At 32.8% G+C, this 19,825-nt stretch overlaps 1 protein-coding gene across 1 annotated transcript in view; it reads left to right on the top strand.

The window, feature by feature from the left end:
- The window catches only part of LOC145752431 (uncharacterized), a 47,930-nt gene that overhangs the window by 7,595 nt on the left and 20,510 nt on the right, over nucleotides 1-19,825 (top strand). The window contains exons 26-94 of the mRNA XM_082568718.1: nucleotides 158-262; nucleotides 377-548; nucleotides 625-724; nucleotides 789-927; nucleotides 1,065-1,191; nucleotides 1,421-1,534; nucleotides 1,612-1,703; nucleotides 1,795-1,936; nucleotides 2,004-2,257; nucleotides 2,426-2,581; nucleotides 2,668-2,849; nucleotides 2,978-3,122; nucleotides 3,332-3,492; nucleotides 3,565-3,692; nucleotides 3,802-3,963; nucleotides 4,054-4,104; nucleotides 4,200-4,342; nucleotides 4,437-4,585; nucleotides 4,688-4,832; nucleotides 4,916-5,111; nucleotides 5,313-5,462; nucleotides 5,898-6,054; nucleotides 6,228-6,685; nucleotides 6,923-7,090; nucleotides 7,150-7,272; nucleotides 7,401-7,520; nucleotides 7,672-7,794; nucleotides 7,904-8,026; nucleotides 8,194-8,316; nucleotides 8,449-8,568; nucleotides 8,700-8,876; nucleotides 9,205-9,324; nucleotides 9,464-9,667; nucleotides 9,841-9,975; nucleotides 10,053-10,178; nucleotides 10,326-10,361; nucleotides 10,534-10,644; nucleotides 10,832-10,957; nucleotides 11,330-11,446; nucleotides 11,526-11,651; nucleotides 11,728-11,847; nucleotides 11,955-12,080; nucleotides 12,197-12,322; nucleotides 12,478-12,603; nucleotides 12,670-12,792; nucleotides 12,910-13,035; nucleotides 13,122-13,244; nucleotides 13,353-13,478; nucleotides 13,600-13,725; nucleotides 13,891-14,019; nucleotides 14,377-14,502; nucleotides 14,677-14,796; nucleotides 14,937-15,065; nucleotides 15,149-15,274; nucleotides 15,365-15,484; nucleotides 15,644-15,769; nucleotides 15,994-16,119; nucleotides 16,220-16,348; nucleotides 16,566-16,688; nucleotides 16,790-16,915; nucleotides 17,078-17,206; nucleotides 17,372-17,410; nucleotides 17,986-18,111; nucleotides 18,287-18,409; nucleotides 18,506-18,637; nucleotides 18,730-18,858; nucleotides 19,194-19,316; nucleotides 19,431-19,556; nucleotides 19,686-19,814. Of these exons, the coding sequence (XP_082424844.1) occupies nucleotides 158-262; nucleotides 377-548; nucleotides 625-724; nucleotides 789-927; nucleotides 1,065-1,191; nucleotides 1,421-1,534; nucleotides 1,612-1,703; nucleotides 1,795-1,936; nucleotides 2,004-2,257; nucleotides 2,426-2,581; nucleotides 2,668-2,849; nucleotides 2,978-3,122; nucleotides 3,332-3,492; nucleotides 3,565-3,692; nucleotides 3,802-3,963; nucleotides 4,054-4,104; nucleotides 4,200-4,342; nucleotides 4,437-4,585; nucleotides 4,688-4,832; nucleotides 4,916-5,111; nucleotides 5,313-5,462; nucleotides 5,898-6,054; nucleotides 6,228-6,685; nucleotides 6,923-7,090; nucleotides 7,150-7,272; nucleotides 7,401-7,520; nucleotides 7,672-7,794; nucleotides 7,904-8,026; nucleotides 8,194-8,316; nucleotides 8,449-8,568; nucleotides 8,700-8,876; nucleotides 9,205-9,324; nucleotides 9,464-9,667; nucleotides 9,841-9,975; nucleotides 10,053-10,178; nucleotides 10,326-10,361; nucleotides 10,534-10,644; nucleotides 10,832-10,957; nucleotides 11,330-11,446; nucleotides 11,526-11,651; nucleotides 11,728-11,847; nucleotides 11,955-12,080; nucleotides 12,197-12,322; nucleotides 12,478-12,603; nucleotides 12,670-12,792; nucleotides 12,910-13,035; nucleotides 13,122-13,244; nucleotides 13,353-13,478; nucleotides 13,600-13,725; nucleotides 13,891-14,019; nucleotides 14,377-14,502; nucleotides 14,677-14,796; nucleotides 14,937-15,065; nucleotides 15,149-15,274; nucleotides 15,365-15,484; nucleotides 15,644-15,769; nucleotides 15,994-16,119; nucleotides 16,220-16,348; nucleotides 16,566-16,688; nucleotides 16,790-16,915; nucleotides 17,078-17,206; nucleotides 17,372-17,410; nucleotides 17,986-18,111; nucleotides 18,287-18,409; nucleotides 18,506-18,637; nucleotides 18,730-18,858; nucleotides 19,194-19,316; nucleotides 19,431-19,556; nucleotides 19,686-19,814 (9,364 nt within the window). The remainder of the gene's footprint in view (nucleotides 1-157; nucleotides 263-376; nucleotides 549-624; nucleotides 725-788; nucleotides 928-1,064; nucleotides 1,192-1,420; nucleotides 1,535-1,611; nucleotides 1,704-1,794; nucleotides 1,937-2,003; nucleotides 2,258-2,425; nucleotides 2,582-2,667; nucleotides 2,850-2,977; nucleotides 3,123-3,331; nucleotides 3,493-3,564; nucleotides 3,693-3,801; nucleotides 3,964-4,053; nucleotides 4,105-4,199; nucleotides 4,343-4,436; nucleotides 4,586-4,687; nucleotides 4,833-4,915; nucleotides 5,112-5,312; nucleotides 5,463-5,897; nucleotides 6,055-6,227; nucleotides 6,686-6,922; nucleotides 7,091-7,149; nucleotides 7,273-7,400; nucleotides 7,521-7,671; nucleotides 7,795-7,903; nucleotides 8,027-8,193; nucleotides 8,317-8,448; nucleotides 8,569-8,699; nucleotides 8,877-9,204; nucleotides 9,325-9,463; nucleotides 9,668-9,840; nucleotides 9,976-10,052; nucleotides 10,179-10,325; nucleotides 10,362-10,533; nucleotides 10,645-10,831; nucleotides 10,958-11,329; nucleotides 11,447-11,525; nucleotides 11,652-11,727; nucleotides 11,848-11,954; nucleotides 12,081-12,196; nucleotides 12,323-12,477; nucleotides 12,604-12,669; nucleotides 12,793-12,909; nucleotides 13,036-13,121; nucleotides 13,245-13,352; nucleotides 13,479-13,599; nucleotides 13,726-13,890; nucleotides 14,020-14,376; nucleotides 14,503-14,676; nucleotides 14,797-14,936; nucleotides 15,066-15,148; nucleotides 15,275-15,364; nucleotides 15,485-15,643; nucleotides 15,770-15,993; nucleotides 16,120-16,219; nucleotides 16,349-16,565; nucleotides 16,689-16,789; nucleotides 16,916-17,077; nucleotides 17,207-17,371; nucleotides 17,411-17,985; nucleotides 18,112-18,286; nucleotides 18,410-18,505; nucleotides 18,638-18,729; nucleotides 18,859-19,193; nucleotides 19,317-19,430; nucleotides 19,557-19,685; nucleotides 19,815-19,825) is intronic.

Raw genomic sequence — 19,825 nt, 5'->3', positions numbered from 1 at the left:
ATTAAATTTTGTGCAATTTTAAAGGGTTAAACTTATGCTTTTTAGATACACTTCCATCGTTATATTGTGTAAATTATTAGTTCAATAATAAAATCTATTAATTTTTTTCATTTTTTTTTACTGTTTAGTATGCATTATTAAATCAATTTTTGTTTAGATGATAAACGACCCGCACGGTCATCCCGCCCCCTACTGGTTCGCAAAAGCTGTTGTGAAGATGAGAGGACTGGAAATTGAGATTGGAAGAAACTCGAATGTTTATGTAAGTTCTAATTTTGCCAAAATATTAGTTGTTTCATAAAGTTATATCTGTTAAGTTTAATCTTTTTACTAAGTCGTACTGAAACTCTATTTTTAACTTTGATGTTTTGTTTAGATCAACAACAATTTGGTGAACTTGCCATATGCCAGCTTAGACGAGTTTGTACGAGTGAGGTTATCTGGGTTAATTGTTAAAATAACGACCAAGAACGGAGTAATTATCGAATATGATGGAGCTTATATCTTCAACGTAAGGATGCCAAGCAGTTACCAGGGATGCACTAAAGGTGGGTAACAACCTTACTTAAATATTAAATAATGGTCCTAAAAAATTATTATTTAACTTTATATTTAATATTTCAGGTTTGCTGGGAAACTTCAACGGCGATCCTGACGATGATTTGCAAGGGTTTCCCGGTGAACAATTCGCACAAGGTTACAGGGTTACTGGAAGTCCTGTCAGGTAATTATTTGGAAACCCTTAAATTCCAGGCTTAGTTTTATTAAACAACTTATTTTATTCACAGTTGTATCGCTGGCGATCCTTTCCCCAACTGCGAAGCTGATGGTTACACTGTAGGTAACTGTGGTTGTGACGTCATGGAGGATACTAACTCGTGTTTTAAGGATTGTCAGTCAGTCATCGACCCAACACCATACATAGGGGTACGTAATGTTTAAATGTTTTAAATTATCATAATTCTACCAGCCAAGTGCTAATAACGACTGGAAACCAAGTAACCCTTTTTTATCTTGCCTACTTTTATAATTAATCGAATATTTTGTATATTTTTACCACGTAGGATTGCAAGTTTGATGCTTGTATGAACAGAGGCGAACGGTTCTCTATTGAGGGAAACTTGGATCTCTACGCTGAAGCTTGTCGTAAAGTTGGGTTTACTTGCAACTGGAGGTTGGAATGTGATGTTGGTGAGTTAATCTTTGTTGTAGTTACAGTTTGCTGTACTTAAGTGCTTGGGATTGTAGGCTAAAACATTAAATTCTAAATATATAATTATTTTTTTATTCTATTTATTTATCATATTTTTTGTACCAGTGATTATTTTAATTTCTAATTAATTTTCTTATTGTGCTGGGCTAATTAAATGTAACCTCGACATTTAAATAATTTCATTATTTATTTTATGTTTCTGTCTAGTTGATGAAAGATGCCCGCCCAACTCGAGATTCGAACCCTGTACCTCCGGTTGTCCAAACACTTGCCTTGGCCCAAATGCTGAGGATAAATGTCCGAGTTCGGATTGCGTTCCAGGTAAGTTGAACAAAATTTTTCGTAATATTTTTTTGTTATAACTAAAACTTTTTTTAACCGAATTATATTCTTACTAGGTTGTGTATGCGACAAAGGAATGTTGTTCTCGAATACTGAATGCGTTCCATCGACGGAATGTGGATGTGAGATGAATGGGAAATATTACCTGGTACTTTCAACTTGTTCAATATTAATCTTTTTTTAATTGTTGATTTTTTGCAAATTGTTGGATTTTGTTTAATTAAACTTTCAAATTCTAGTACAACGAAACATTTTACACTGAGGACTGCAGTGAGCTTTGTCGGTGCTTGAACAATGAACCCTATTGTGACGTAGGCGGTTGTAACGCGAACCAGACATGTGAGGTTAATGTTAACGGAACTCTTGGTTGTCAGGAGATTGGTAAGTTGAAAAATATTTGTTTTAATAAAAAATAAAAATTAAATTAATTATTTTTTTTGATTTTTAGAACTGGGGACATGTGGACCGACCCCAAGCGGTAACTATAGCAACTACGAAGGTGATCTCTCCATTAAGTTTACGGACGAGTGCACGTACAACTTGACCGGAAGTGACCTCTACAAACTTGACCCCGCTTGGTTCATGGTTCAAGTTAAGACTTTGAAGGATTTGGAGATCGGTGAAGTTTACGTCTCAGAAGTTCGAGTTTTACTCCAAGGTGGAAGTTTAAATGTTAAGATGGGGCCTGGGACCAGTTTAAGGGTAAGTCTGGTTGTGATTATAATTAATTAATAAGTTTTTAAATACAAGCTCAATGTATTTTTTTTTTGAATTTATACAAATATTTCTTATGCAAAGTAACAGTTAAAAGAATATTTGTCGATTTTTAAACTAGGCAATAAATAGTTAACATTTTTATCTATTACTCAGATTAACGGGGATCGAGTTTACGAAGATTATAACTCACCTGAGTTCCAAGTCAGAAACCTTGGCTCAAAGTTGTTGTTGAGCACGAACTTTAACGTTCAAGTGGAGTTCAATGGCATAGAAGTCAAAGTCTTACTTAGAAGCAACTATAAAGAAAAGGTGAGTCTATATACATTATACCCTTCCTTTAGTATAGAATTATTGTATAAATAAGTTAACATTTAATCTGTTTATTTTTTCAATAGTTGAATGGAATATGCGGTAACTTTAACAATATATTGAAAGATGATTACGTCATCGGGGAAACAGGAGAGGTGACCGACGACATGAAGTTGTTTGTTGATAGTTACAAGGTGCAAGGTTGTGGTGATATGGGAAGGGACTTTGCTCTACCAGTGAATGATTGTCCATTTAATATGTACCCAAGGTAGGGTTGCAAGTTTGTTACATTTAGTTATATAGAAATGTTTTTACTTATTCTTTACTACTAAGTATTTTACTTGTATAATATAGTCATATATGTCGGTACTATAACACGACCTCATTACTTTACAGTCCATTGTCGAGGTATTGTAACATGTTAACTGACGAAGCTGGAGCTTTTAACGAATGCAACCAAGTTTTAGACCCAGAACCTTCTAGAACAAATTGTATTTCGCAAGTTTGTGACATCACAGCTACTCCACAAGTCGTGGAGGAGGTTAGAATATTGCTTTGTTAAATTTACATAATAACTTTTTACGTAAATCAACTTTTACAGACCAAATATTTAAAATTTTTACATGGTACTTTTTGTTTTAAATAAAAGATAAAAGTCAGATTTAATTTTAGTTTAAGACTTAAGTTAAGTGTAAATGCTGTTAAGGGGCTTACCCGTTTTACAATTACTTATTATTTCAAATTTTCCAGGTTTTACAAACCTACGCTGACGAATGCTTAAACGCCAGTGTCCAGGTTTGTAGTTGGAGATCCGAATCAGGGTTGACACCGAGTTGTGACCCGAACTCTAACTTTAAACAATGTGTGCCAGCTTGTGTGACCACTTGTAGCAATATGGGGACGAAAATAGAGTAAGTATTGGATATATCGAGTTAATTTTTACATTTACAAAGCAGTTAATTAACATGACTTATTGCTTTAAGATGTGACCAGCCAACTGTAGATAGATGTGAGTGTAATGAAGGGTTTGTTTTGGACAAAATCGATGGAAATTGTATCCCAACCAACCAATGCGGTTGCACCTTGCCATCTGGACAATATGTCGAACAAGGTAAGTTATGTAAACTGTTTTAGTGAAGTGTTTATGCGATGTTATATTGTTTGAACATGATCTATATGTAAGGGACTCAGTATACAGTATTAATAATATTTTTTAAAAGGTTTTACATATGCGAACGAGGACTGCTCGGTCGAATGTAGTTGCAAACCTCCCAGTACCGCACAGGGGCGTCCAATATACGAGTGTATGGACACCAACTGTGCAGTGAACGAAACTTGCACAAAACTTAACACAGGGGTTCATGAATGCATCGACATCAACGGTGAGTACTTACCCATGTCAACAACTCTATATTACCCACTTGAACGACTTGAGACTTTTATTTATGTTGTTTATGATTGTTTTTGTTTAGATTTGGCGACTAGAACTGACATAAACGACACATCTTCAACAGAGAACAAAGGTAAACTAAATGGTTTAGATTGACTTTTGTTTTTGGATTAAACAACAAATTTAATTTTCGGTTTATCTTAAATTTTTTAATTTTTGTTTTCGTAGAAAAATGTCCTTTAAAGATGAGACTCGACGTCATCTTTGTGATCGAATCAAGTTCTTCTATGACATCACAAGAGTTTGAACAATCCATTCAGTTTATTAATGACGTCATCGAGCGTTTTGACGTAGGCAAAGATGCTATGCAGGTAAATAAGAATATCTAAATAACATATTTAAAAATCAACTTTTAGTGGAAACTGGTTAAAAAAGAGTGAATTTTATTTTAATTATTTTGTTCAGGTTGGTTTGGTGTCAGCTGGAATGGATCCAACCGAGGAATTAAAGTTGAATTCCCACCAAGATAAAACTGATTTATTGCAAGCTTTAAACAACGTAGAACAACAACAATTCGGAACCAAACTTGGACTTGCCATGCAGTTTGTTTTAACGTGAGTTTAAATTAAATTTTTACTAAAAAAATCTATTTTTTTCTGATTTTGCTAAAAGCTCAATCGATGTATTTTTATGATGTCACAATATTTGATTTACAGAACGTCTTTGAGCACGATTTCTGGTCGGAGAATCGACGTCCCGGCTGTCGTCGTTGTCATGCTTGACGGACCATCCCGAGATGACGTCACTGATGACGTCACACTTCTCAAACTTCATGCGTCAGTGGTAGCAATTGGAATAAGGGTAAATTTTTTAGATTTGTAGAATTTTTGTTTAAAGGCTAAAATACAAGATTAAATATAAATTTATTGTTCTTTATGACGTAGGGAGCCGACGAAGCTTTGTTAACCGAGCTAGCTTCAAGTGATGAAAACGTTTTAATGGTCAACAAGTTTAACGAACTCTCCTCTCACGTGGATTCGAACCTGAGATATCTGTGTTCGGAGGCTGTACCCGAGGATGTTTGTTTGACCGGGAAAGATTGTTTCTGTACCACGGAGAGTGGAAATGTTATCGAGAAAGGTGAAATAATTAAATGGTTTTTGGTTGATTGTGTTTTATATTACAAAGATAGACCTTGGTTTACTATTAACCAAGTCAATATTTACCTTAATTAAGTCAATATATATCAATACATGTAAGTAATTCTTCCACAGCAGCTTGTTATAAATTGGCCAAAAATCAGGTTTTTATTTGGAAATTTAAACTAAACTATTTTTATAGGTGGAGTGTTTATGAAAGACAGTTGCTCAAGTATCTGCATGTGTGCGCCACCACGTGGTCTACAATGCATTCCAACAGCGTGCCCTAGTGACGAGATTTGTGAGGACGATCAACTAACCGGATACCAGCATTGCTTTCCACAGAAAGATTGTAAGTTTTATTGTCAAATTATTTGTTACCGTTAGATGATGATAGAGAGCCAATATGCAAATTTACTGGTTATATTATGTTTGGCTAAAGTTTTTTTATTTATTTACTTTGAAATCATTTTTTTTTTTCTATTTTTAATGCCAAAAACGTAATTATGTTATTTTGGTAAATTTTACGTGCGCACCACAAACGGGATTATTTTACTTACCACCTACTTCGTAAATTTATGTTTTTTTGTTTGAGCTTTGATGAAAATTTTCACTCGCCGTTCTGAAAAAATTTGTTTTCTGTGGATTGAGTTATTTTGCTGAGCTCATTTTTTATACAAAAAAAATTAATAATTTGAAAGTGATCTGATTTAAGCTTACAAGCGTTTAGATCATGGCATTACATAACGTTATAATGATGTTAAATTCAATAACGTTTTCTTTACAGACAAATGCAAAGCGAACACAGTGATCGACCTCGTCTTCTTGGTCGATTCCTCCCTCCAAGTTCAACAACGACAATTTGATCAATTTCTTCACTTCAGCAGCGACATCGTGCGACGGTTTGAGATCGGAGAGAACGGCGTCCGGGTGGCGTTCGTGAGGTAATGTTACTTTATTTATTTTTACCGGGATTTTTGCAGGAAAAATGATTTAATAATGTCTTTAAGGTCGTTTTGGGTAGTGACTTTAATTTAATTACACTAAAAAAGTTATAATACAAGAAATAAATTTGACTTTAATAAAAAATTCTAAAAGAGCTGACTCATTGTTACAGATACGGTGACTCAGCAGTGCCAGTGTTTACCCTAGTTGCCCATGACAACGAAGATGACCTTCTACGAGCCCTCCAGGGCGTTACCAAGGGAACGGGTCCACGTAGGTTGGGTCAAGGGTTAACCACAGTCGCCGACTACGTCATCACAGCTGAGGCGGGTCACAAACCGGGTCATCCGGCCGTGGTAATTGTCGTCACTTCCGGTCACTCGTTCGACGAAGTCAGTGACGCGGCGGAGGCACTCAAGCAGAAAGCTCACGTGATCGCGCTCGGGATCGAGGATGAGGAAATGGAATTGCTCGTCGAGATAGCCACGCCACCTAGCGACAAATACGTCATCTTCTCCCCCGACTACAACGGACTGCACGAACAAGGAGGTCACGTGGCCAAGTTGGTTTGCGAGTTGGGACTTGTCACGGATGAGTGCACTCTGGATAATGACGTCATCATTAAAAAAGGTAAATATTTTTGTTAGTCACCACAAACGGGAAGATTATTTGTGTTGTCTATATTAACTTTTTATCATGTAATAATTTGTGAGCAATGAAGATAAAAACCGCCGAACCGAATGTTTTGTGTGGAATGGTTAGTTTGCAAATCAGAGCTCATTAATTAAAATTAATTAATTAATAATTACTGTTAACTTAATCGTTGAAATCCGAGTCACACCAAATTTATTAATTTTTAACTTTCAGACGATATTTTCTTCAACAAATCTTGCAATGAAGTTTGTAGTTGTGGTGGAATGGACATCATCACCTGTCAATTAAATAACGACACCTGCATCACTTGTGACGTAACTGAGGGTGGTTATTACGTGTGTAATCAATCAACCACGACTGCACCCCCAACCACAACTATCTGTAAGTTTCAAAATTCCTAAAGTTTTGTTAAAATAAAAAATTAACTGAAATTTTTTTAGCTACAAATGTTTGTTTGAACGGCGTCGCGGATTGTTCTCGATTTGCTGAATGTGACGTCATAGAAGATGGTTTTACGTGCACTTGCATCGATGGCTTCACTGGAGATGGAAAGAGTTGCGAAGGTTGGAATTCCTGTTTTAAGTTAATGTTGGGTTTAAAATTTCTATAATTGGTTCAAAACTTTCTTTGTGTTGACTTTTTTTGAGTAATTAATTATGTTTAATCAAATATTAACTCAATTTAAACTCAGATATAAACGAATGTTGGGACAGCCCAGGATGTGACGATAACGCGAATTGTACAAACTTACCCGGAAGTTTCGACTGCGTTTGCTTTGAAGGGTTCAGGGGGAATGGGAAACTTTGTCAGGGTAAAACACATTTTTGTGCTGTTTTCCAGTAATATTTAACCTACTTCGCTTGTCCAATTCGTTAACTTTGTACTCTTAATAAATAACGTTATTGCCATAAGAGAATTATATTTTTTGTAAATTTTACTAAATGTTTTTTGTATTGTTTTAGACATAAACGAATGTTCTGACAACCCCTTCTTGTGCGGCATGGACGGTCGTTGTCAAAATGCGATGGGAAGTTATAGTTGTCACTGCTGGCAGGGTTATACCGGAGATGGGTTCAACTGCGAAGGTAAATGTCATTATATTCCTACGTCATAAAGTTATCTGTGATGTCACAAACTAATACTTACCGTGTTAAACCTGCCACATAAATGTTACTAATTTTATATTTTTCTTAGATCTTGACGAATGTGAGTTGGAGTTGGACAACTGCGATGAAAACGCGATTTGTACGAATTTGGATTCAACTTTTGGTTGTGATTGTAAATCAGGTTTTACTGGTGATGGAGTTACATGTGTTGGTAGGTTACCTTATCTTGTATCTTATTTCACAGGGGCACTTTTTTATTCTTAACGCTTACAACCCTTGCAATTTTCGCAATACTTTACTTTTGTATACTTAACTTTAAAGTGGTTTATATATAATGTAGTTTTAACAAAATATTGATTATCTAATGATTGTTTGTAGATTTGGACGAATGTGATTATGCTGTTGATAATTGCAGCAAAAACGCTGAATGTACAAACACACCTGGAAGTTATACTTGCGCCTGTACACTGGGATATAAGGGGGATGGATTCACTTGTGAAGGTGGGTTAACTAAATAAAATTCGAATAAAATTTAATTAATTTTTTTGATGATTTTTGTTATAATATTTTTTTCAATCCTGAACGATACTAAAATCTTTAACTTATGACATCACATTTTTTATTCCACAACAGACGATGACGTGCTGGGAGATTGTGATTCTGATTCTTCTTGGACGACCTGGTTTGATGGAGACGATGCTGGAGGAATGGGGGACATGGAATCATTCTCACAAATCAAACTCCAATTTCCAAGTAAGTTTAATTTATCAATAACCTTCATTATTAGGTGATTCTCAATTGTTCTAAAGCTTTTCTAAACTTAATTCAAGACAATTTTTGTATAATTAACTATAACTTTTATTAAATCAGATCATTTCTTTTAGATCTTGTTTGTTCACAACCTACCGGCATCCAGATTCGAACCGTGAACCCCGACCTTCCCTACCCACTAAGTTTAAATGTACTGAGGATGGGGATCGATGTTGGGGTCTTGTGTACGAATGCCGACCAACCCAGTGGCAACACTTGCAAGGATTTTAAAGTTAGATTCTGTTGTAATGGTAAGTCTAGTTATCAAATACTGAATTGTCATTAATTAAAACAAAATATGTTACATATTTAATCATTAAAGACTTTTTATATAGCTCTTGAGTGAGACTTTATAATACAAACTTTTTGTAATCGAAAACCACTTGGTATAAAAGTTATTTGGCAATTATAATCCAAAGTGGCAAAGTCAACTTAAGACTGGGATGTTACTTTATGTTTGGGTCGTGAAGTCGACCTTTTTACATCAACAAAAAACTAATTTGAATAAAGTCAAAAATAGAATTATTAGGCTAGGTATAAATATTATTAAATAGTTTTTAATGTAATATATGTTTGCAGGAATGTTGGGCAACTGTGGAGAAGGTTTTAAATGGAGCAAATGGGTGAGCTCAGAATATTCAGGATCTGGAGATGTCCAACTTTTGTCCGAGCTTTACGACAAATACCCTGGTGAGTCTTGTGACTTATTATTAAACTTAGATAAACAAGTATAAATAATATCGGTTTCCAAGTTAAATTTCGAATATATATTTTTAATACAATTATTAAAATGTTAAATTATATTTTTTTCTTATTTTTATTTAAATATGTTTCTTAGACGACCTCTGCCTCTCTCCACCTGCCCTGAGAGCTCGAGATGTTGCAAACAAAACAGTTTTCTCCTTAACAGACGACGTGTTATCCTTACATCCGAGTTATGGCTTGATTTGCAGCGATTCCAAGCAAAGTGAAGGAGTTTGTGAGAACTACGAACTTCAGTTTTGCTGCAGAGACATTCCTGATATTCCTTTAAACGACCCAGGTAGGATTTAAAATTAAATATTTGACTTTTTAAGGTAATAGGAAAATTTAAAAAAAAAGAAATTTATAATTAAATTTTATAATTGAAATTTATAATTTAGAATAACATATTTGACTTTTTAAGGTAATATAAATTTTTTTTGTTAAATAACATTTTTTTGATGTTGTTTTTAGAATGGGCAAACGATGTAAACGAATGTGAGGAGGTGACCAGTTGTGGATTAGCTTCAGTTTGTGGCAACTTATTGGGAGGTTTCTATTGTGAGTGTAAGATGGGATTCACTCAAAACGAGGCTGGAGAGTGTATTGGTGAGTTCTACTGAAAGTTATAATTACATCGTTTATATTGTTGTAATACCACCATAACAACGTTTTTTGTGTTTTAGACTTTGATGAATGTTCTGACAACCTTTACCTGTGTGCTGACAACGCTGCGTGCTTGAATACTGATGGAGGTTTCAGTTGTGAATGTTTAAAGGGTTATGCTGGTGATGGAGCTACCCTGTGTGAAGGTAACAGTTGTGCTATGGATTTTGTTTTTACCTTATTTGTGGTGTTTGTTTGAGGGTAAAATTCCAACCTATTTAAATTGTTGTAGTTTTAAATCTATAAAATAATTCGTAAACTAAAAGGTTTTTAAAAACTTTATTATTTTTTAGTTGTCCCAACCACATTGCCTGTAACTACAACTCCAAGTAAGTTTTAACATTATTTCTATTTGACTTAACCAAGCGTTGGTTATGTTACAAAAATTATATATATATTTTTATAGTGATCAATTTTGGTTTAATTTAAGTAAAAATAAAGTTAGTAAATTTGATTAATATTTTATGTATTTAATGACTTTATATTTCTTTATTTCTTTAGTTCCCTGCAACTTGGTTTGTTTTGGGAAAGCAAATTGTGAGATTGTTGACGACCTTCCAACTTGTGTTTGCCACGAAGGTTACACTGGAGATGGAGTTAATAATTGCGATGGTGGGTTCACTTTTTTATTGTTAGTTTTAAGAAAAAGTAGTGTTCAATCGTATTTCAAGTTTAATTCTTTTTTGATTTTATATTTTTATTCTTTTTTGTGTTTTTATTTCTATTATTTTAAACTTTGCAATAGCACTCATATGTAAATTCTTAATAACCTAATAAATTTAACCATTTTTTTTACCAGACATTGATGAATGTTCCGACCCAGATAGTTGTGACGTACAAACCGAGGAATGCTCGAACACTGTCGGAAGTTTTGCTTGTTATTGCAGAGCTGGGCACGTGCTCAATGAGAATGGAACTTGTGAAGGTATCTCACACTTTTACAAGTTTTATTTTTTGTTTATATTTTGTATATATCTTTATCCTCGATGTGGGAAAGTCGACTTCACGACCTAAACATAGAGTAACATCAGTTACTCCGACCCAGTCTCGAGTTGCCTGTGGCAGTTTGGGATATTATAGATTATAATTGCCCAGTTATAATGCTGCTGATTAAGTGCTGGCTCAGCAGGAGTTCACACCGTTTATAGCACCTTACTCAAGGGCGCTACAGCATGAGAGCAGTGGGGATTGAACCCACGACCTCATGGTGATGTAGCAAGTGTTTTTACCACTACACTAAGCTGTCTTTTATTTGGACTTTTCATTGACATTTTTTAAACAATATTTGTATTTACAGTTGAAGATGTGTGTAAAGATAAATGTCATGTTCAAGCAAATTGTTTTCCAAACGCAAACTCATTTTCTTGCCGATGTAAAACTGGGTACAGTGGAGATGGAATAAACAACTGTGAAGGTAAAGCAGCTTTAATTGAAATAAATCAATCTACAAATTTCTTTGCTTCTCTTTTTACATCAAATATATTTTATTACAGACATTGATGAGTGCAAATACTTGACAGCCCAATGCACCAGCAATGAAGTTTGTGTGAACAACGTTGGAAGTTATGTTTGTAACTGTAAGACCGGCTTTAATAAAAACGATGCAGGAATTTGTGTTGGTGAGTTTATTCTACAATTCTCAAAATAATTGAAGTTTTGTTGGGTATTTTTTATTAATTTTTTTAACTTTTACAGACATAGACGAATGTAGTTTAAACAAATGTGGAGATAATGCTCGATGTGCCAACTTAGCTGGAAGTTTTAAATGTTTCTGTTCCTCTGGTTACTCCAAGTTTGGAGGAAGTATTTGTAAAGGTAATAAACTAATATTGTTAAAATAAAGTCCTTGCTTTCATTTAAAAGTTGCATGTGCAAATATTATGATCTTAGTTAATTTTATTAATGACAATTATCTTCTACAGACATAAATGAATGCAAGAGCATCAGAGGTATATGTGGAACTAACTACACTTGTACAAATAACGACGGAGGTTACCAATGTAATTGTAGTAATGGGTTTGCACTGAATGCTGAGGGAAAATGCACAGGTACTGGGTCTAATTTAAAACTTAATAACTTTTACTTATTAATTTTGGTCCTTATGCATGGTTTTGTGTTGTTATTTATTGAATATTTTCTAATATTTAAAATATTTTTATCTCAGATGTTGATGAATGTCTTGCTGAGAATAACTGCACAGAACCAAACAAATTGTGTTCCAACACTTTAGGCTCTTACCAATGTTTGTGTGAGCCAGGATTCGAACCCGACACCTTTGGTGGTTGTAAAGGTAAGACTAACTAACTTAATTGTTTTAGGTATTGCTTTCCAAGTCTAAACCTCACATATTTGGGGTTCTGAAATTTTGTTAATATTGTTCTTAAATATTGATACCAACCATTATGATAAGTTCAACAGCAATAAATAAAACATATTTATTTTCAGACATCAACGAATGCACCCGCAAAACATTTGATTGTACACTGAACAGTAAATGTGTGAACGATGAAGGAAGTTATTCTTGTATTTGTGTGGAAGGATTTCAACTTGACTCGGATGGTGGTTGCAGCAGTAAGTTTACTTAATTGATTATGATCTTATAATTGGACAATTTAATCACCATTGTGTTATTTTCAGATATTGATGAATGTTTGGATAATTCTCACAACTGTTCAAGTAATGCCACATGCACTGATGTGGTTGGAAGTTATCATTGTGAGTGTATTCAAGGTTTTACTGGAAGTGGAGTTGTTTGCAGAGGTAAAATTAACACTTTTACTCTAACTTAATAAAACCTTAATTTATTGTGCATTTTTTCCATACCTCAAGTTATTCTTGTGTTTAAGTTTTTCAGTTTATTAATAATTTCACTTACAGACATCGATGAATGCTCGCATGGAACACATAATTGTGACAACAATGCTGATTGTTCAAACACAATGGGGTCATTCACTTGCAGTTGTAAAAATGGTTTTACTGGTGATGGAATTTTAATCTGTGATGGTAATTGTTATTACATATATTTTTAACATAATAAGACAAAACAGTATTAATTAGCGGTCAAATAATAATTTAAATTCCTATTTTAGATATAAACGAATGTGATGTTGAAGATACTTGTTCTAATAAATCTGAATGTTTCAACACACCTGGAAGTTATTTGTGTGGATGCAAACCTGGGTATACTGGAGAGGCCGGAGTTAATTGTGTTGGTGGGTGCTAAAGAAGCTAATTAACTTAAATTAATTATTAATTATAATTTTAACAATAGAAGGGTTAAATTATATTGTGTATAAACTAACTTCTGTGCTTTGTAACAGATATAAACGAATGTTTGAACCCTATAAGTCCATGTAATGTTAAAGCAACTTGCACAAACACTGAGGGAGGGTTTGATTGTAATTGTTTGGAAGGTTTTACTGGAGATGGGGAAACTTATTGTCTCGGTTAGTGTTGTTTTTAATTACCCTTTAAAGTTGAGTTTACATTTAATCAGATAGTAATATTCTTTTGTACTTAATTAACAAACTGCTTACCCTAAAACTTTACATATTTGTCCAATCGTAGATGTTGATGAATGTGAGTCTACACCGCCACCTTGTGGATTAAACTCACAATGTTTAAACGAGAAGGGAAGTTTTAGTTGTGTTTGTGATTCTGGGTTTCAACTCAACAACAAAGGAGTCTGTGAAGGTAAGACTTGATTTTTATTTTATTTACTGTGGTTTTTGTTAGTTAGGCTAGTAGAATTTTAAACAATTTATGTAAAAAAACGCAAATTATTAAAATTTAAAAATTCTTTAAATAATTACATTTACTATTAAGTTTTATATTTCTAATTTAAATTTTTTTTAACAGATATAAACGAGTGTGAGACCGGTGTTGAACAATGCGACAAAAACTCAGATTGTTCGAACACAATTGGAAGTTATGATTGTGATTGTAAAGATGGCTTTGAAGGGGAAGGAAAGATAACTGGGTGTTCAGGTTGGTAGTAAATATGACTTTTTGTATTTATTTGCAGTGTGGAAAGGTTGACTTTAAAGCTTAAACATAAAGTAACATTTGTTGCCCGACCCAGTCTGGAGTTGACTTTGCCAGTTTAAGATATTATTGAATATAATTGCCTGATAATTAATATTGTAATTGGTCCTAGGACATCATGTTATGAACCCAAGTGTTGCAACCACTAAACCACACTGGTAGTAATGTTGGTTTATTAATTTAAAAGTCATTCTACTTTAAATAATGTTACAATTCATTTTCATGTGAACAATTAAAACCTTTTTTTTAAAATAGTTTTTTACACAATTTTTAAACTGTTTAATACTAATTTATTTGCAGACATCAATGAGTGCCTACTGCCCGATAATAATTGTTCAACTACAGCAGTTTGTACGAACTTGATTGGAAGTTTTAGTTGTAAATGCCAAAAAGGGTATACTGGAGATCCCAGTGTAAATTGCACAGGTAAAAATAAAAGTTAATATTTTATCTTAATTTTTAAGCCTGCTTGCAAGCAGTTAACATATAAAAACTTCATTATTATTTTAGCTAAATATAACCCAGAATAATCATCAATTATTTTGTGTTTTGTAATAGTGATATAAAAAAATTGTAATTACATTTCTTTCTTACTTACAGAAATAAACGAATGTCTCTCAAACCCATGTGGTTTAAATGCTGAATGTCGAAACTTGGACCAAGGGTCTGAATGTTTATGTGAGCAAGGGTACAAAGGGGATCCAACTGTACAGTGCAATGGTAAATATAACTTTAATTTAAAGAAATGCTTTAAACAACATAAAAATTCCCCCATATTTGCATTGCTTTTTAAACATTTTATTGTTATTATATATTCTACATATTAAGCAATTTATTTAATGATATTTTGACCACAACAGATATTGACGAATGTGCCGGAAACTTGAATAACTGCAACAACGAACAAATTTGCTTAAATGTCCCTGGATCTTTTAATTGCTCTTGCAAGCCTGGGTTGTTGTTCAACGCCACATCTTCTAGCTGTGAAGGTAGGGATATATAATACAACTGATAGTATTGACACTCATATTTCAGAATATAGCAATTTATAATGTAACTTATATTTTCTCAGATGTTGATGAATGTTTGAATGCTGATCCAGTATGTCAGGGTAATACCCAATGTTCAAACACAGATGGAAGTTTTGTTTGTAAATGTTCAGAGGGCTTCACCGATGAATTTGATCAAACTTGCACAGGTAACATAATGTTAACAATATTTTTAACTCTAATAACAATTGAACTTTATGTTTGGACATAGTTTGATTGTTAAATTTGATGCTTATTAGATATAAACGAATGTGAGCAATATCCATGTGACGAAAATGCCGAATGTTTAAATCTTCCCAGAAGTTTTTCGTGTTCTTGTTTTCATGGGTTCAGGATGCTGCAGAACCAAACTTGTGCTGGTAAAAACTTTATTTAATTGTGTTTTAGCTTAATTTTTTATAAAATTTTGGTGGATTTTAATTAAGTGATAAAATCTTAATTAAAATGTGTTATATAAAAACAGTGTCAAATATATTTCATTTACTTGATTTAAATATTCGTTTTCCTTTATTTTCCAGACATTGATGAATGTGCTGAAAAAACTTATTATTGTCCTCCCAACTCTGTTTGTTCAAACTTGTTTGATGGATATGAGTGTAACTGTAAACCTGGCTTTGAACTAAACTCTTACGATCAGTGTGAAGGTAAGTTAAGGCTTTATATTCATGGGTTAGGTGACCATTCTATAACATAATATAAAATCTTTTTGTAAACAAAAATACATGTTTTAAATCATTAAATTGTCTTTTTTCATTGCATTAATGTAATATTTGTTGTATATATTTCTATTACTTTTATTAATGCATGGAAAACCTTTTTTACTTAGTTAATGTAAATTATGGTTTAACACTTACTTCTGTCCTTGCAGACATCAACGAATGTGAGATTGGAACTTCGAATTGTGTTTTAAACTCGGATTGTTTAAACAACAACGGGAGTTTTACTTGTGCTTGCAAAGCAGGTTATTCAGGGTCTGGATATCTTTATTGCGAGAGTAAGTTTCAAAATTAAACAATATTTTTGTATGTCTTCGTTTATTATTATTTACTTTCCCAACAACATACCTAAACTTATTTTAATTTATTCTACAACAGACATCAATGAGTGTGTTGACAAAACCCACAAATGTGTCCCAAACTCTAAATGTAAAGACTTAGAGGGGAGTTATGAGTGTTCTTCTTGTTTAAATGGTTTCATTGGAACTCCACAAACCTCATGTGATGGTGAGAATATAGGATTTGATTTGTATTAATATACCTTTATGTATACTAAGTTAATTATTAAATAATGTGATATATAGTTATTCCATTTTTTTTAATTTAATAAAATTATGGGATCAGATTATTTAAAGATTGAATTTTTTAAACTAAATAATTTACTGTTTTTTTGTCATAATTTTTTAACAAAATCACCGTATTTAACTAACATTTTTATATTTAGACATGGACGAATGTGCGCTTGGCATCGCCCAATGCCACACGGATGGAGTTTGTATCAACACAGTCGGTTCTTTTAAATGTAATTGCTTGCCTGGATTCACTGGAAATGGATATAATTGTGATGGTTAGTCTTTAATTTTTTTATAAGTTTTAAGCCAGGGTTTTATAAACCACAATAAAAAGTTATTTTTAATAATATTATTAATCCATTCTGTTCCTATGAAGATGTTAACGAATGCACAAATGGCCAAAGTGAATGTGCCACACACTCTACATGTACTAACACTAGGGGGAGTTATACCTGTCCTTGTGATGCTGGGTATACTGGTGATGGATTGGATCAATGTCAAGGTAAAATATCTGGTTTATTTCTGTATAAAAATACTTTTAATTAACAAAAAAAAATAAAAACTTTGGTGATTGATATAATCACAAATAGGTAGGAATTTAATATTTTTTTACTGTACCAACTTTTGTATTCGTTAAAAAAAAAGAATTTTTTAATTTTAACAGACATAGATGAATGCTCATTGGAAAGCTTGAACAATTGTGGATTGAACACAGAATGTCTGAATGAAGGAGGTAGCTTCACATGTCAGTGTTTGTCGGGGTATATGGGGGATCCCTACTATATTTGTGAATGTAAGTTATATATCGATACAGAGTAATAAAATACATATGCTTATATGTAAGATATATATAGTTTAGCCATCAAGCTTTGTTTTTTTAATTTATATTTTAATTTAATTTTGATATTGTAAGTTTGAATATAAACTTTTTTTAACTGTAACTTATTTTGATTTTTAGTGAGCAAACGCAATGATGTAATAACCACTACACCAGCAGGTAAAGTTGATAGTTTATGTTGTTTTTGTGGAATGTATTAACCATGTCACAAATTGTACTGTTGCCAGTTAAAACATGCTAAGTTAGTAATTTCATGTTAGGAATAAGAAATCATTGAATGTAAACAAAAAATAATATGAAGAAGTGTGTAAAACTGAATTTAAATGTGTAGATATAGACGAATGTGCACTGGGAACACATAGTTGTCATGTTTTGGCAGTTTGTATAAACACACATGGCAGTTTTCAATGCAAATGTAGACCTGGTTACAACAATATTGATCCTTTTAACTGCGCTGGTAACTACCAAAATGGAAAACTAATGCCACATAAACCCAGTGCACATTGGCCTATACTTGACACATTTATCAAAACTTTTTATCTAAATTTTTAATTTTTGTTATGAGTTTGTGTGGCATTACTTTTCTTATTTTTTATTTGTTAAAGTTATGTTATTTTGTAATATATAGTGTAAGAAGTAAGGTCTGTAAATTATGTTTGTTATTATCTAAAGTTATGTTACATTATGAGTATTTGTTTAACATATGTTTTAATATGTATTTAAACTCTCCACAGACATAGATGAGTGTGCAGTAGGTGAGGCAAAATGTAGTGAAGATGCTGCATGTCAGAACACGATTGGAAGTTACATTTGTGTTTGTAATGATGGGTACACTGGCAATGGACATTCAGGCTGCGTTGGTGAGTCTTGTATACTGGCTTAAGATTTGTTAATATATCTTTTGTAAAATTAATTTAATAATTTTTGTAATCAAGTTTTTACGAAATTTAAATTAAGATTTATGCAATAATATGACTTTGTCTATAAAAGTATTTTTTCCTTTTTGTTGGTTGTAATTTAACATTTGTTTAATAGATGTAAATGAATGCAAAGAGACGAGCAACTTATGTTCGGATCCAACTGAATGTACAAACACTGTTGGAAGTTACGAATGTGTTTGTAAGACTGGGTTCGAACAAGATGGAGATCAATGTGCTGGTGGGTTTAATGATTTGATAATATTATTTTACATTTAATTTAAACCTTATAATATCAAGCGTAGAAATAATTTCATTCTTATTTAATATGATGCAGATATTGACGAATGCCTAGAAGACAAAACGACCTTTGATTGTGTAGCAAGGTCAAAATGTTTGAACACTAGAGGGAGTTATGAGTGTGAATGTAGGAATGGGTACAGAGGAGTTGCTACTGAAGAATGTCAAGGTGGGTTTAACTTTTAAAAATATTAACACAAGTATTTATACTAGGTAAAGGCTGATTATTATTTTATATTTAACCCTCATGTTATGTTGCAGACATTGATGAATGTGCTGAGGGCATCGACACATGTCAAGTTAACTCATTCTGCAACAACACTGTTGGAAAGTTCACTTGCACATGTGAACAAGGTTATATTGGAGATCCTTATGCTAGTGAATGTACTGGTAAGTTTGTTACTTCTACCCTTTAAATAATATAATGGGAGTATTGTGTTGCGTAGTAAACACTTGGCCTTACTTCATTAGGTTCTGGGTTCAATTCACACTGCTTTTATTAGTATTGGCCTTGAGTTCTCTGTAAAATTCAAGGCAATATATCTGTAAAACTCAAATTAATTAGCAGATTAATTGTTAGGTAAATATAAACTATAAGATCGCAAACCGTCAAAGTCACTCGAAACAAGGTCAATAAAAGTTACTCCGTGTTTAAGGCGCGAAATTAGCCTAGAATAAATTATAATTTTGTTAAGTTATTTTATAATTTTATTTTTAAATTACAGACATAGATGAATGCAGTGAAACACCTCAATTATGTGTGGAAAACTCTCAATGTTTGAACACTGAGGGAGGATATGAATGTATTTGTGATCCTGGCTTTCAGATGGTGGATGGCAGTTGTGAAAGTAAGACTTTAAGAATAATGTAATCTTATTATTTAATAATAAACATTATTTTATCTTTTTTTTGCTTAACATGCAATAATGTTGCATTTTTTTAACTTCTTTACTTTCTACTAGATATAAACGAATGCTTAAATGAGACCAGTTGCAGTGTATTGAACTCTGAATGTAAAGACAATGTTGGATCTTTCGTTTGTGTTTGCAAACCTGGGTACACTGGAGATGGATACACAGAGTGTATAGGTGGGCATTAGGATTTAAAAGCGTTTACTTGTTGCTTTTAAAGTTTGAATTAGTTTTCTATTTTTATTTAAATTGTGTTTATTTTAATGTAAAGGGTACTAGTCTTAATAAAACTACTGTTATTTACAGACATCGATGAATGTTTGAACCCAAACACAACCAACTGTGTACAAAACTCTGATTGTTCAAACACAGATGGAAGTTATGATTGTGTTTGTAGTCAAGGTTACCAAGGAATCCCTACTCAAGTTTGCTCAGGTACATTATAT

This window comes from Corella eumyota, chromosome 5 (assembly GCF_963082875.1).
Source record: "Corella eumyota chromosome 5, kaCorEumy4.1, whole genome shotgun sequence".
NCBI lineage: Eukaryota > Metazoa > Chordata > Ascidiacea > Phlebobranchia > Corellidae > Corella > Corella eumyota.
This window is presented reverse-complemented; position numbering and strand designations above follow the sequence as displayed.